This window comes from Camelus ferus, chromosome 6 (genome assembly GCF_009834535.1).
Source record: "Camelus ferus isolate YT-003-E chromosome 6, BCGSAC_Cfer_1.0, whole genome shotgun sequence".
NCBI lineage: Eukaryota > Metazoa > Chordata > Mammalia > Artiodactyla > Camelidae > Camelus > Camelus ferus.
In genome coordinates, this window is record NC_045701.1 from 5,952,354 (window position 1) to 5,965,546 (window position 13,193).

A 13,193-nucleotide genomic window follows, 5' to 3' on the forward strand; every position below is an offset into this window, starting at 1 on the left:
ATTTGAAAAGATATATCCACCCCAATGTTCATAGCAGCATTATGGACAATTGCCAAGATTAAGGAAGCAACCTAAGGGTCCATTAGAAGAATGGATAAAAAAGATGGGGTGTACACACACACACACACACACACACACACACACACACACACACACACACACACAGGAATACTACTCAGCCATAAAAAAGAATGAAATGTTGCCATTTGTAACAACATGGATGAACTTGGAGGCCATTGTTCTAAGTGAATAAGTCAGATACAGAAAGACAAATACTTTGCGTGATACCACTTATATGTGGAATCTAAAAAAGACAAAAACTGGTGAATATAACCAAAAAAAAAGGCAGACTCACAGATACAGAGAACAAACTAATCATTACCAGTGGGGGAGGTGAAGGGGCAATATAGGAGTGGGGGAGTCAGAGGTACAAACTGTTGGGTGTAAGACAGGCTGAAGGATATAATGTACCACATGAGGAATATAGCCAATATTAGGTAATAATTGTAAATGGAAATTAACCTTTAAAAATTATATAAAAGTTTTAAAAAAATAAAAAATAAAAGACATAGGCACTTATTATCAATGATCAATAATATCACAGAAAGAGACTACCATGTATTTCTAAATGAAAATACACAGCCTATGATGCAGTCTCACCAAACAAAACAAAAGCCCATATATGCACCTGACCAAAACTCAAGATTTAACGAACAAATTACAGAAAACACAAGGAATAGAAGAACATGTTAAATGGCACCATGGGGGAAGCAATTATTAAAACCCAGGCTGTAGAAAAATCCACAGCATAGTTTTCAACCTCAGCATTACTGACATTTTCGACCAGATAGGTCTTTGTGATGGGGGCTGATCTGTGCATTATAGGCCTTCTGGCAGCATCCTTGGCCTCTGCCCACTAGATGCCAGCAGCAACCCCACCTGTGACAACAAGAATTGTCTCCAGATGGTATCAAGTGATGGGGGGAGGGACCATGCCCCCTGGAGAATCTCTGCTGTAAGGGACAAACAACCCAGTTTCTTAAATAAATCACAAGGGAGTTAAAAGGTGGAATGGTGACCTACAGATTAGAAGGGGATTACAGACATGTCAATCAACTACAATATGTAAACCTTATTTGGATCCTAATTCAAACAAATAAAAAAAAAATAAGACAGTTGAGGCAATGTGAACATTAACTTGCTATTTAATGATATAAAGGAGGTATTGGTGATGTTCATGTTTTTGGTGTGATAAGGTTTCATAGAAATGTTTTTAAATCCTATCTTTTAGAGACATAGAGGAAAAAATAACAAAATGTGCTTCAAAGTAATTGGTGAGACAAAGAAGGGTATAGTATACATGAAGTAAGACTAGCTAAGAATTAATCATCATTGAACCCGAGCGATGGGCACATGATTCACTATACAATTCCCTTCACTTCTGGGTATGTTTGAAAGTTTCTATAATAGAAAGGTATGAATAAATCAGTCTGGCTGGCAACTCCACTCCCATTTCTCTCAGGGAGCCCATAAGCCCCAGAATGACCGTGGGGGGGGGGGAGGAACTTATGGTTTCCTGGGCTTGTTCAGTTTCTAAGTGCCTCTTGGGGTCGGTCCTATCTGGATGCTGAGAGTAATTCTACCGTTCACAACATGGTCCTTAAACATGGGAGCCAACTACTTAGCTGCAAGACAGTCCAATGCTGGGAGAAAAACCCGCTAAGCTGTGCTAGACCGACCGGGAGCTAGGATTCGGGCATCTAATGTGGCAACTTCCTAAGGGATGTTCAAGAGTAAGTCTGTCTATAAAGGATTCTGGCCCTAAGTGCTGAATGCAGAAGTTCACCCCCAAGTAAGGTGTGACATTTCCTCATCCTGGAAGGAGCCCAAGCCCTGGAAGCTGCGGACCCACCTCTGACCTTCATGCTAGGCAAGAGAAAATAAACTGCTATCTTGTTCAACCTGCTGCTGTTTACAGTCTTCTCCACTATGAGCAGCAAAACTTACACCAATTAACCCGGAAATAAATTCTCCTTTCTCTTGGAAGCCTGCTCTACCCTATTAGAAGTCTCTACTTCTTCCTCTGAACTTCCTCTGCACATTTGTCAAAGACATTTGTCAAAGACGCCTCGGCACTGTGTTCTTCCTGGAAACTTGCAGACCAAACAGAACAGCCTCATTACATGCTCCAGAGCCAAGTTTTATTTCTGTCCCTCCTAGTTCAGAGTACTGAACACGTTTCCTCTGAATCCAAATTTCTGCGAACAGTGGCCACCAGGGAGGACAAGAGCCTCACTTCCACACAGCTTGTCCCCCATGCCTGCATTAAACTCTCCAAAGGGACAGCAAAACGAACTGAGAATCCTGCACGACCCAGACGCCTGGAGCCAAAAGTCCTCCTGCAGCGGAGATTGAGTCATTCTTCACTCCTGAGAGGTAAATAAACGGAAGAATATATAATGGACTGGGGATGTTTAGAATCAGGTAATTAAAAAAAATGACTTCTTAAATGTTACTTATTTCCTTCTCTTGCTGAAGGGTTGGGTTCTATCCCTGCCTTCTAAAAGCTACATTCCTAGGTTAAAGTTTGACCAAGATTTAAGTTGTCCCAAAGGATTTTTCCCCCTAAATCACTTTTGCCCAAGTATCACTTCACTATAAAACTGTGAAGATGAGTGATCTTTGTATAATGGAACCAAAAATGTCTCACACAGATTACAACTCTGCTTAGCACTCTTTCCTATCCTTACAATCAATCAAGATAAAAGTCACAAATTGCCAAGCCAGAATTAATCACAGCAAGATGATGGTAGGGGAATCTTGGACAGCTTAACACTATCTAATTTAAATGTGGAGACTCACCTTTGGTTACCAAAGCAACAAGGTAAAGATTTATCCCTATCTATCCATTTTTCTTTCTTTCTTTTTTTTTTTTTGGACAGGAAAGTAGGATTTATTGGTGGGCCTGAGTAAAGGAGGGGACAGCGCCAAGGCTCTCACGAGTGCAGGGCCCGCAATTTCTCCAGGGGGCCACAGTGAGGGATGTATTTGACCCCACAGTCATCTGGGATGAGCTGCTTCTCTGTCTTGTCTTCAAATTCATCTTCATTAAACTTGGGAAATCCCCACTTCTTGGAGATGTGGATCTTCTGGTGGCTGGGAAACTTGAACTTGGCCCTGCCTAGGGCCTCAATCACCTGCGCCTTGTTCTGCAGCGTGGAGTGAATGGACATGATGACTTGGCCATTGTGGACCCTGGCCACTGCACCCTGGGGCTTCCTAAATGCACTGCGCATACCTGGCTGGAGCCTAAGATGGGGACGGCATCCGGGCATGAATGTCCTCTGGGAAGGGCTGTCTCCAAGGTCGACGAGGGCAACCCATACAGAAAACAGGCTGCATACACTACTGAAGAGGCTGCTGTCTGCAGCCACTGCACACTGGGCCCGCACAGGGAGACGAGCACGGTCAGCTGAGCTGACTGCAGATGTTCATTCAGTCTGGATTTCACTAAGCCCAGATAGCCCCTCTGTAAGTAAACGAGGTAAGGCTCTCAAGATTTCCTTTCCATTCAGTACTTATTCGGGGGCATAAACATAATAGGTCAAGATGTTTGGAGAACGAATTCCACCGAGTAGCCCACGTTAAAGCCACCGCCTTGACCTAACAGAGGAACAAGGGGGAATTCCATGGACAGTCACCGACCTGTCGCTCAGAAAGCAGATGACAAGACCCCCAGTCGACAGTGGAGAGACTGCTGGTTCCACTGCTAAGGCTCCGCCTGGGATCTTCAAAGTGAGGAAAGCAGGCAGCCCAGAGAGGGGAGAATGCCAACACGGTGTGAGGAACCCAACCGCCATCCAGCTGGTCATTATCACAACAGTAACTCACTCAACACAGTTATAACAGAAGATTCGTGCAGACCACTGCATTCATGAGAGAAAATAAAGTGTTCAGAGTAAAACCTGATTGTCTTCCTGTCTTCCTAAAACAACTACCAAAACACAACTTACACTGAGGTCGCTAAATGAAGGACTTCAGGACTAAACGAAGGACACAGACTTCAGGCGCCAGATCAGCCACCACCACTGACAAAGCGCCTTTCCAACTCACCAGCGGGGCTGAGTATGAAGCCCTCTTTCTCACTTCAGACTCACAAAGGGAACCTCAGTCAGGAAGGATATACCATTTCCAGCCATTGTGTATGAGCAGCTCGTGGCCACACAGTGTGCCCACAGCAAGGCTGAGGCGGGGGACCAGAGCAGTGCACATTCTCCTGGAGCAGCAGGACTTTCTGGGAGGAGGATGGAGGTTGGCTGCAGAAAGCATGCAAGACAGCTCAGAGACAGAAGTCTTCTCTAGCCTACACAACTTCCGCTGGCAACAGGCCCCCAGCCTGTCCCAGGATCTAAGAGGCACTTCCCAGGGGAGACCTTCGAGGTTTCTCATTCAGAAGCTCAACTCCTGTATGTACAAAATGTCAGTAGTAACATCTGTTCCCTGGGGCTGGTGTGAGGCTATCAACAGACACCAAGCCTCTAGTCCCTGGGTACCTAACACGATGGGTCCTCATTAGATGGTGGCTAATTTCAAAGACCAGGCTACTGCCCCTTCTGAGACACCAGAGCCTGAAGCTGTGTTTCCAATAGTGGGAACAAACTTCTGGCCATCAGCACGGGCGTAGAGACAGGTGGCACACACAGAGACCACACTGTTCTCATTGAAAGGTGGAGGACGGGGTGCTGTGGGAGTGAGACCTCCAAAAATATAGTGGGTGCCCAGGAGAGATGGGAAGCCTGAGTCTAGGAAAACTTGAGGCTGCATTCAAGACAGCTGGTGCCACGTGAAAGGCAGAACCCACTCACAAGTGCTGCATGGAGGGAGCGTCGGTGTGAGGACGTCAGGCTCAGACAGGGAGGAATATCGGCCCTCCACACAACCTGGCTGCCATGGGAACGGCAGCCACCTAATTACAACAGAGAAAATGCTGCTTCTTGGTTTTAACATTCGCAGTCAAGTTACAGGTAAATCATGGAAGCCCTTACTGGGGTTAAAGAACAGAATGTAATTATTATCAACTCCGAGCATATACAATTAAAAGGTACAGCTCCCCGAAATGGAAAGGCCGGGTGGGAGAAGGGTGGCGGACAAGAAACAGTGTCTCTAGGAGACAGAGTAAGTATGGAAGAGGCCGCAGGGGCCACCTGAGGGTACAGCAGGAGGACCGAAAGCATGAATCAGCCGTCAAGGGGGAGGGAGAAGCGGACGGTCAGAACAAGCTAATCGGTGATCGCAAGACTCCAGGAAACTGCTTCTAAAACTGACACAGGGAGAAACGGTGCTGCAAGCAATATAGTTATACACGTGGAAATCACCAAAAGCAGCAAAAATGATCTGCAGAGGGGAAAAAAGTGGTTGCTTCTAAGAAGAAAGGCTCGTAAGCGAAGGAATAGAGCAAGTAAGATAACTTGTTCTTTCCATTAAAAGCTTTCTATAGTGTTTTCTATTTTTAGCCATTTGCATGCATTACTTTGACTGAATTTTTTTGTTTTAAATGAAAGATCCTCTATGAGACCATTGTTTAGATCACAGCAGGAGGATTTTCCTCCACGTCTACCAGGCCTTACAGTGGTGTGTTGAGAAGATTGCAGCTGGCCTTACCGTGTGTTTACTTTTTTTAAATCTTAGCAAAGTCATGTTTAAAATTCTGCAAGTGCACTAGTCATTTTATGGTTCTGGAAAGCTGTCCAATTCTGGTTTGTTGTAAACAGAACAGAAAGGCTGTGATGGTCATTTCAGATCTTCAAAATATGGGACTTAACAGCTAAAAAAAAGTCGTCTTTCAAGGTTCACATCCTATAGGAGAATAGTTAAATGCAGGTATTCCAGAGCCTTCGAGTCCATAAATCCAATCAGTTCTTAAACAGAAAAGGCTCAAAGCTTGAGTTCTCCAGAAGGGCTTTTTTAACTTTGAGAGAAATTAACTGCTGTGCATAATTAGCCAAAGATCTTAAAGAAACAGCACATTCTACAACACCCATGCATTAAGTTTAATTACAAAAAACAATCTGGAGATTGTTACTGTTGTTGTTGTTGGAAACACTGACCACGTACAGACAGCAGAATCAGCACCCCAACACATGGCTGGAAACCCTGATCAACGAGATGATGCTAATTAAGACTCCCAGCCACTCAGGGAGCCCACAGGGGGTGGCAAGTGGCAATGCCTACAGTCAACAAGCAGAGTCATCCAGAGAATCTAGCTAATGGAGGATGGCAGGGAGACAAGAGTGCATAACAGACTGCATTTTTAATGAAGAAAAGCAAACATAGGAACAACTTATCTTTTCTGACATCACAGCCTTGGAAGTGACTGATACAGAGTAACAAAGAGCTATACAGATCCTGCTTTGAATTTTACAGATTCAATACCCTCCCTAAATAGCACTGGGAACTAAAAATCCCCAGAGAGCCAAAAACAATGTTTTTCATTTAAAATCGGTTTTAAAATATTTTTCTTACCAGCCTGGAGGGAAAATGGAGATAAGTTCAGAATATCGCATTTATTCTCAGATCTGGAATATACCATGAGTCGTTAAGTTCCACACTAAGCAAATCATTTACCACGTCCTCCCCTGAATGTATTCTCCATCAATCTCTCTCCTGTCTCCCGCTTGCAGCCCTTTAAAGCACCACATTTACTCCTGTGATGCATGGCTGTCTCAAATTTTCAACTACTCATCCTTACAACATCTGACCCAGCATGGCCTGGCCTCCTGAAAGACTCAGAACATGATTGATCAATTACATTGTTCATTCTTAACATTTTATTCAAACTTGGACTCTCCCAGATCCTTTAAAGAAATTCTACTTCCTCATTTATGTCAAAAGTTCCTGCCGGCATTGTTTCATGACTTTAGACACTCCCAGAAACGTCAACATTTCAGATCATCTCTCATATTCCTGTAAGTTTAAGATAAATGTTTCTGCTGTGATCATCACTGTTATTTGATAGAGCTTTTTTTCCTAAGAAAGGGCAGGGAAATAAATATCCCTGGAGTGGAAGCAATCCAATCGAAGCATACAAATCAGGCAGTAAACCAAGCGTTGGGCTGACAGAAGGGAAAACAACCAGGTAAGTCTGTCCAATTTCATTTACGTTTCCCAGAAAACAGGAATGTTAAAACATAGGAAAGCCAGAACTCACGAGGGGCGGGGGTGGGACTCAAGAGGACTGAACCACCATGCTGCAGTCAACAAAGACCACGGTATGACGTCACAGAACTTTGAGAGGCAGTCAGGGCCAAGCAGGCGTCTTGAAACAGGTGGAACTGTTGCTCCTCTGTCACACTGTCTTACTGTCCTATTAACTCAGTCCATTATTGCCTCTGTCCTCCACCCATCCTACCCCTCAAACACAGCCCCACATCCCAAGGAGAGGTAAACAGGAAGTGTATTCTTCCATTCTCTACAGACCCATGGCATAAGAACCCATGTGGCACATGGCTGTCGGATCTGAAATGTGAACTGCATGGGAAAGGCATTCATCTGACTTGCTTCCCGTCCACTGCGCCCTCAGCCAGACTGGCCCACCTAGTGCCATCTGCAGATCCTCAAAGGACAACATCCGTGCCAAGACACCCAGATGAGCCCAGGGCAGACCAGCTCCTTTACTCCTCCCTATCCTGTGTGCATCTCACCCCACCGTCCTCAGCTCATAACTCTTGGCCATACCCTTGGCGCCCACCCAAACTGGCATGCCTCACACTTGGCATTTGCATTTACGTCCCTGGAGTTAGTCATTCAGGCCACCTGACCGCTAGCTCTCAGCATCCCCACGCGGCAAGCAGACACTTATCTGTCAAATACCACCCGGGCAGAGGCTGCCTATAGTAGTGTGAAGGGGGGATTCTGTACATTTTAACAGACAACTCAACATGCTGTCATGTTTTCATTTTTACATTGACTGCAAGGTGGCTCACAGCTAAATTTAACCTTCACGTGGATGAGCCATTTTTATTTGGGTTTCCCAGCAGAACAATACCCTATCTTTTGTCTGACCTCTGACTTCTCTTTGTTCAACCATGCTAGCTGTCACAGCATTTTCTGGAAATAGTGGATGTATAACTAGAGTATCTTTCCTTTCCTCAGAAGAATGATACAGTTTTAGACGTAGACAAGCCCTTAGCAGTGCCGCACCCCAGTATTTCCCAAACACCGGTCCCTAGGCCAGTGCTGATGAATTCATGGCTATCAGTCAGTGGTCAGGAGAGAAACAAGAAAGAGGATGGAAATTAAGAGCTTTTTCACAAGGCAAAACACATATAAATTTATTTATTTATTTATTTATTTATTCATTCATTCATTCATTCATTCATTCATTCATTCATCTAATGGAGGTACTGGGGATTGAGCCCAGGACCTAAACATGCACTCTACCAACTGAGCTATACCCTCCCCACTAAACACATATAATTTAAAGTCAAATGTATGCAATTCCTACTTTTTTAGAATTGAAATATTTCTTCTTTCATGAAATGGTGTTGGTAGACGGTAGTTATTTTATTAAAAATCTTAATGACAAATTAAGTAGAGAGAGAATGCACATTAGATTTTTTTCCCTCTTCCTAAATAGCTCACCACCATCATTAACGACAAATTCTAAACACAGAACAGAGACTCCTGCAAATAGAGTGAACTCTCACGTACTTATCTGCTGTCAACCATTATGAACTATGTTTATGTAGAGCCCAAAATATCTAGTAAAAATTGGGCCTGAATTTTTTTTCCGCTAGTCCACAAATTCTAAAAGTGTGGGAAGGATGAGGCTGGGCCAGCCTCTGCCTTTTACAGATAAGGACATGGAGATGAGCAGAGACGAATCTGCACCTCGCTATACAGCTAGTCAAGAACAGAAGGGAACCCCCCATGTGCCATGACACGGTTTTTGAGGAAAGGAGCATCAACCTGCCCTTTTTAACCTGTCAGACTTTAATCAAGGCAGAGCCAAGACTTGCAGAAGGTCATCTTTTTTATCTGCCCAGGGCACTGGATACACACTACGTGGTTGCGTGCAGCCACAACCAGAACCACCAAAGGGGAAAATCAAAAATCTATCATCAAAGTTTACTTCATTTCATGCTAGACTAATTGTGTGCCATCCCTGGAGGGCTACAGGAACCACCAGATCGTTTCAGGGCAAAGATCACTGGAAGTTTCTACACTAATTCCTTATCCAGCACTTCCCTCCAACCACAAAAAAATTTAGGGAGCAAACATATGTGAATGAATGAGAATTCATGCAGTAAGTTAAAAAACCAACTGCTCATCTCCTCTTCCAGGCCCTCCCATCACCCCACCAAATGACTGAGTGGAAAAATCAAACAGCAATGGAAGTAGTAAGACCAGGGAGCCTCATTCCTGCCTCACAGAACCGTGGTACAAATCAAACAAGACAGTGCAAAGCGACAACATTTTAAGGCTCTGTAAAACTTGACCAACGCAGGAGGGTAGCCAGCTGATAATAAAACATCTTTTTAAAGGACTCACCTAAATTCTCGGTTTATGTAAAGAATCAGTGTCCCTGAAAATAGTCTGAAGCATCTGAGAAGACTTCAGCAGCAATACCTAAAACAATAATAAAAATCATCAGAATCAAGATATGTTATAGACATCAGATTTCGAAAAAAAAATCTCAATCTATACCTTTGGCCATTTCCCCCCACACTAAGCTTGAAAGGAAATAACTCAGGAAACAATGAATTTCCGCTGCAACACATGGGCTGGGAGTTTTCTTTACCAACAGGGAATTGAGGTCCCAAGACACTTATTTGGAAGACCTAAATTATGTTACAGTTGGCAAAGAAGCAAAACACATTATTTGCTTCCCTGTGATAGGAATGCTTAATGGCTTCGAATTTAAACAAAGATCAAATATATACATTCTCCTCCCTGCCCCCACCAACACTTAAAAATCACAGGCACTGCACTCTGATTCTTTTCAAAATCAGCATTCACAAGGTCTTGTCTTGTTCACTTTTTTTTTTCTTCCTACTTAGTTCCTATAATGCATCTGTGAAGCAGTCCCCTCCTGCTTTAGCTGTTCCAGTCTCATTCCCAGTTCCCTGATGCATTGAAGGCTAACCATTTGACACCTTATCCATGCAAACCCAATTTGAAATAGAGAAGCACCATAATCAATTGTTGAAACCAACAAAATGGGCCGGCCACAATTAACAAGCAGTAGTCTGAGTGAAAACTCATATGTGAACCAGAATAAACACGCAGCTACAGAGTCAAGTATTCGTATGAAACAGACAACGTACATGTAATCTAATCCGGGTAGTAGGTGAGACTAGTTAGTAAATGGTGGTGGTAAGCTATTTAGGGGGAGGGAAAAAACCTAGCACACGCTCTCTCTCTCTATTTAAAGAGAAGAAGCTCAAAATAGAATCATATGAGTACTAGAAGAACATACAGACGAACAATTTTATAATACAGGGATAAGAAAGGTCTTTATAACATGACATCCAAATCTGAAACTCAAGAACCAAGACATTTGGCAACATGTTTTTGAATCTCAAATACACGAAAAGCAAAAACAAATCAAAAATTTTAAAAAAAGGCACAAACCAACCTACATACTTTTGTCAAAAGATAAAATATGGAACTAGGTAAAATATTTATACAAGAGACATAGGAGTGGTTGCTATCCTTAATGCAAAAATGTCTTAAAAATTGGTAATGAAATTAATAATCCCCTGCAAAATGGACAAAGCAAATTAATCAATTTTCCATGAGAACAGAAGAGAAATAAACATATGAAAAGATACACAGCTATACTAATGATGAAAAAGTACACTTTAGAAAACTGAGGTCTTACTTTACCCGTCAGATGGGTAGGGATGCCCAAGACTGGTAAGAGCTATTGTTAACGGATGTAGCCACTCAGGTAACTATGTCAGCATGTAAAGTGTACAATGTAAAACCCTTTGATCCAGCAACCCCTCCTCCAAGAATTCACTCAGAGAATTTACCCAATTTGATTGCTGTGAAAGAAGACAGATGGAAATACGCAGCCCTGCTTATCATCACGAGGGGACAAAAAGGTAACCATCCTAAAGGTCCACAAATAGGAGATGCTAAGTAAACATGTATTTATTGATATTTATTGATATGAAAAGATCCACGATACACTTCTGAGTGAATCAAACAGGGAAATGACCAAGAACAGAATGCTTCCACTGTGTTCCTGGATGTCCTTACACGTGCCAAGAAGGATGTTTATTAAAATAGTTACGACTGCTCCCGATTATTAGAATCTTGATACAATTTTTACTTTTCTTATACTGTTCGAATTTCAAATAATGAGCCTGAGTTATTTTTTCCCAAGAATAAAGCTACTTTTTAATCTTGTGCTCGAGGGTAAAGAGACTGCACAGATTTTACCTTCCTTCTCTCACCCTAGTGACATTTGTGTCACACGTGTGCTTGTGAACACTGATCGGAGAGCTCCCTTCCTCATCTCTGGTTCCTCTCTTCAGTCCTGAGGGCCACTTCGTCCTTGCCTTTGTCCACACCTGTCCCCTTGTAAATCTCATTTATGACTCAAGCCAGCTCCAGCGGGTTTGTTAGTGGTGAACAAAGGAGTCCCGTGTAATACAGTGCTGCTTTTTCTTTTCCACCTTCTCAGTCATTCCATTCCATTTGAAAGCAGAACTGTAAATCGTGTAATCACATGAATGGAGATTTATCGTGCACAATGTCATGTATTGTTTATGACCTACAGCTCAAGTAACTGAAGCAAGCCGCTCAAAGCTAGTCTAACAAAGGCGGAAAAACTACTCTAAGAGACAGGTGGGTTCATTCCTGACTAATATGAGAACTGATGAAAAGGCTATTTGAATAAGAATGAACACAAGGAGGACACATTTATCCAGACAGGCCATTTCAATGGTTAAAATAGTCTCTATTATCATATTTTAACCACTCTGCAGATTTATTTTTATTGGGTTATATTTACAGGTGAAAAGTTTTTTTTTCCCTATTTAAACTATAAAATACAGAAACATATTCCCATAATGGGCTCATTATGTTCACTTTATCTCCAGCAAACAAATTTATTCTTCTCATTGCCCTACTCTGAAAGGTTCAAAAGTTCCATATAATACATAGAGCCCCATAATATCATAATTATAAACCTGGCTAAAAAGGCACAGAGGTACAGATCCCTTTATAGGTGTGCTGGATGCCAAGTACAAATCTAATTAATCCACCTTTATCTCCTGAAGCCTCCTTCTCTCCCCCACCCCCCGAAAATTTCCCTAGAAGGTAGATAAAGGACAAGAACCACTATCCAACCTCAAAGATGAGCAATCAAAGACTCAACTAAAGTATTGCACCTCCAGGGTGTAACCCAGACAAACCCACAGGCCAGCCAGTGCCAGCTGCTGACCCCTCCTCAGTGCACAGATGGGGATGGATGGATGGATGGATGGGGAGCCGGGCAAGTCTGCATTCGAGGCTGAGATGCATTAGGGTTTACGAGACACAACACTGCATTTGGGGGAGGCAAAAGCACAGCGGTTTCAAGTACAGTGATTGATCCTGATTCTGTCATTAATTAGTCGCCTGGCCTTATTGTGCCTTAACCTCTCTGTGCCTCAGTTTCCTCCTCCGTAACAATGCCCAAGAAAAGGGCCATTGTAAGCATTCAAGGCGACAGTATATCTAAGGCAGTCAGCAACGCTCAAGAGTCACACGTGGTCTTATGTGAGTTCCAGCTCCGTGCGAGCCTTGAGGGAAACTGCCCATAGGTTGAAACTCATTGCCTGAACGGAACACGGTCCCTAAAGAACTCTGGGATGAAGTATGTCTCTACGTAGGACACTCACCTATGTAAAAAATGCTTTTTTTACACGTGAATAAGACATGTCCAATTATATAGAAACTTACTATAAGGTACCAGGAGCTATTTCAAGGAACGAACGTTGCCTTAAGTAGCCTTCTCTGGGTCATATGAGAAATCACTTGGCAGCTCCCAAGTTCTACCATCTTTGAGAGGCATACGGAGATGTGACCAAAAAGCAGCAAAAGACACTGGCTTGTCACCAATAGCAGGGCTTCCCTGGTTCTGCATCTCAGACCACTTCCTACCTCCTTGGGGAAGCTTACCTCTCCAAGCCCTAGATCAG

General features: G+C 43.1%; 2 protein-coding genes and 1 non-coding gene across 8 annotated transcripts in view; all 3 read right to left on the minus strand.

Moving 5' to 3' along the window:
- Window positions 1-13,193, minus strand: part of TLN2 (talin 2) — a 396,032-nt gene that overhangs the window by 222,905 nt on the left and 159,934 nt on the right. For 4 of the 6 annotated variants that reach the window (XM_032481038.1, XM_032481034.1, XM_032481035.1 and 1 more), the window contains one exon: window positions 9,550-9,627. The exons of the other annotated variants lie outside the window; for them this stretch is intronic. The gene's annotated coding sequence lies outside the window, so the exon portion shown is untranslated. The remainder of the gene's footprint in view (window positions 1-9,549; window positions 9,628-13,193) is intronic. 6 annotated transcript variants of the gene reach the window in all.
- Window positions 2,443-3,529, minus strand: LOC102524617 (60S ribosomal protein L10-like). The gene has a single exon (XM_014558650.2). The coding sequence runs from the start codon at window positions 3,333-3,335 to the stop codon at window positions 2,997-2,999; it is 339 nt and encodes a 112-aa protein (XP_014414136.1). The 5' UTR covers window positions 3,336-3,529; the 3' UTR covers window positions 2,443-2,996.
- Window positions 3,353-3,487, minus strand: LOC116664516. The gene has a single exon (XR_004321045.1). It is a non-coding gene; the product is annotated as a small nucleolar RNA SNORA70 (small nucleolar RNA).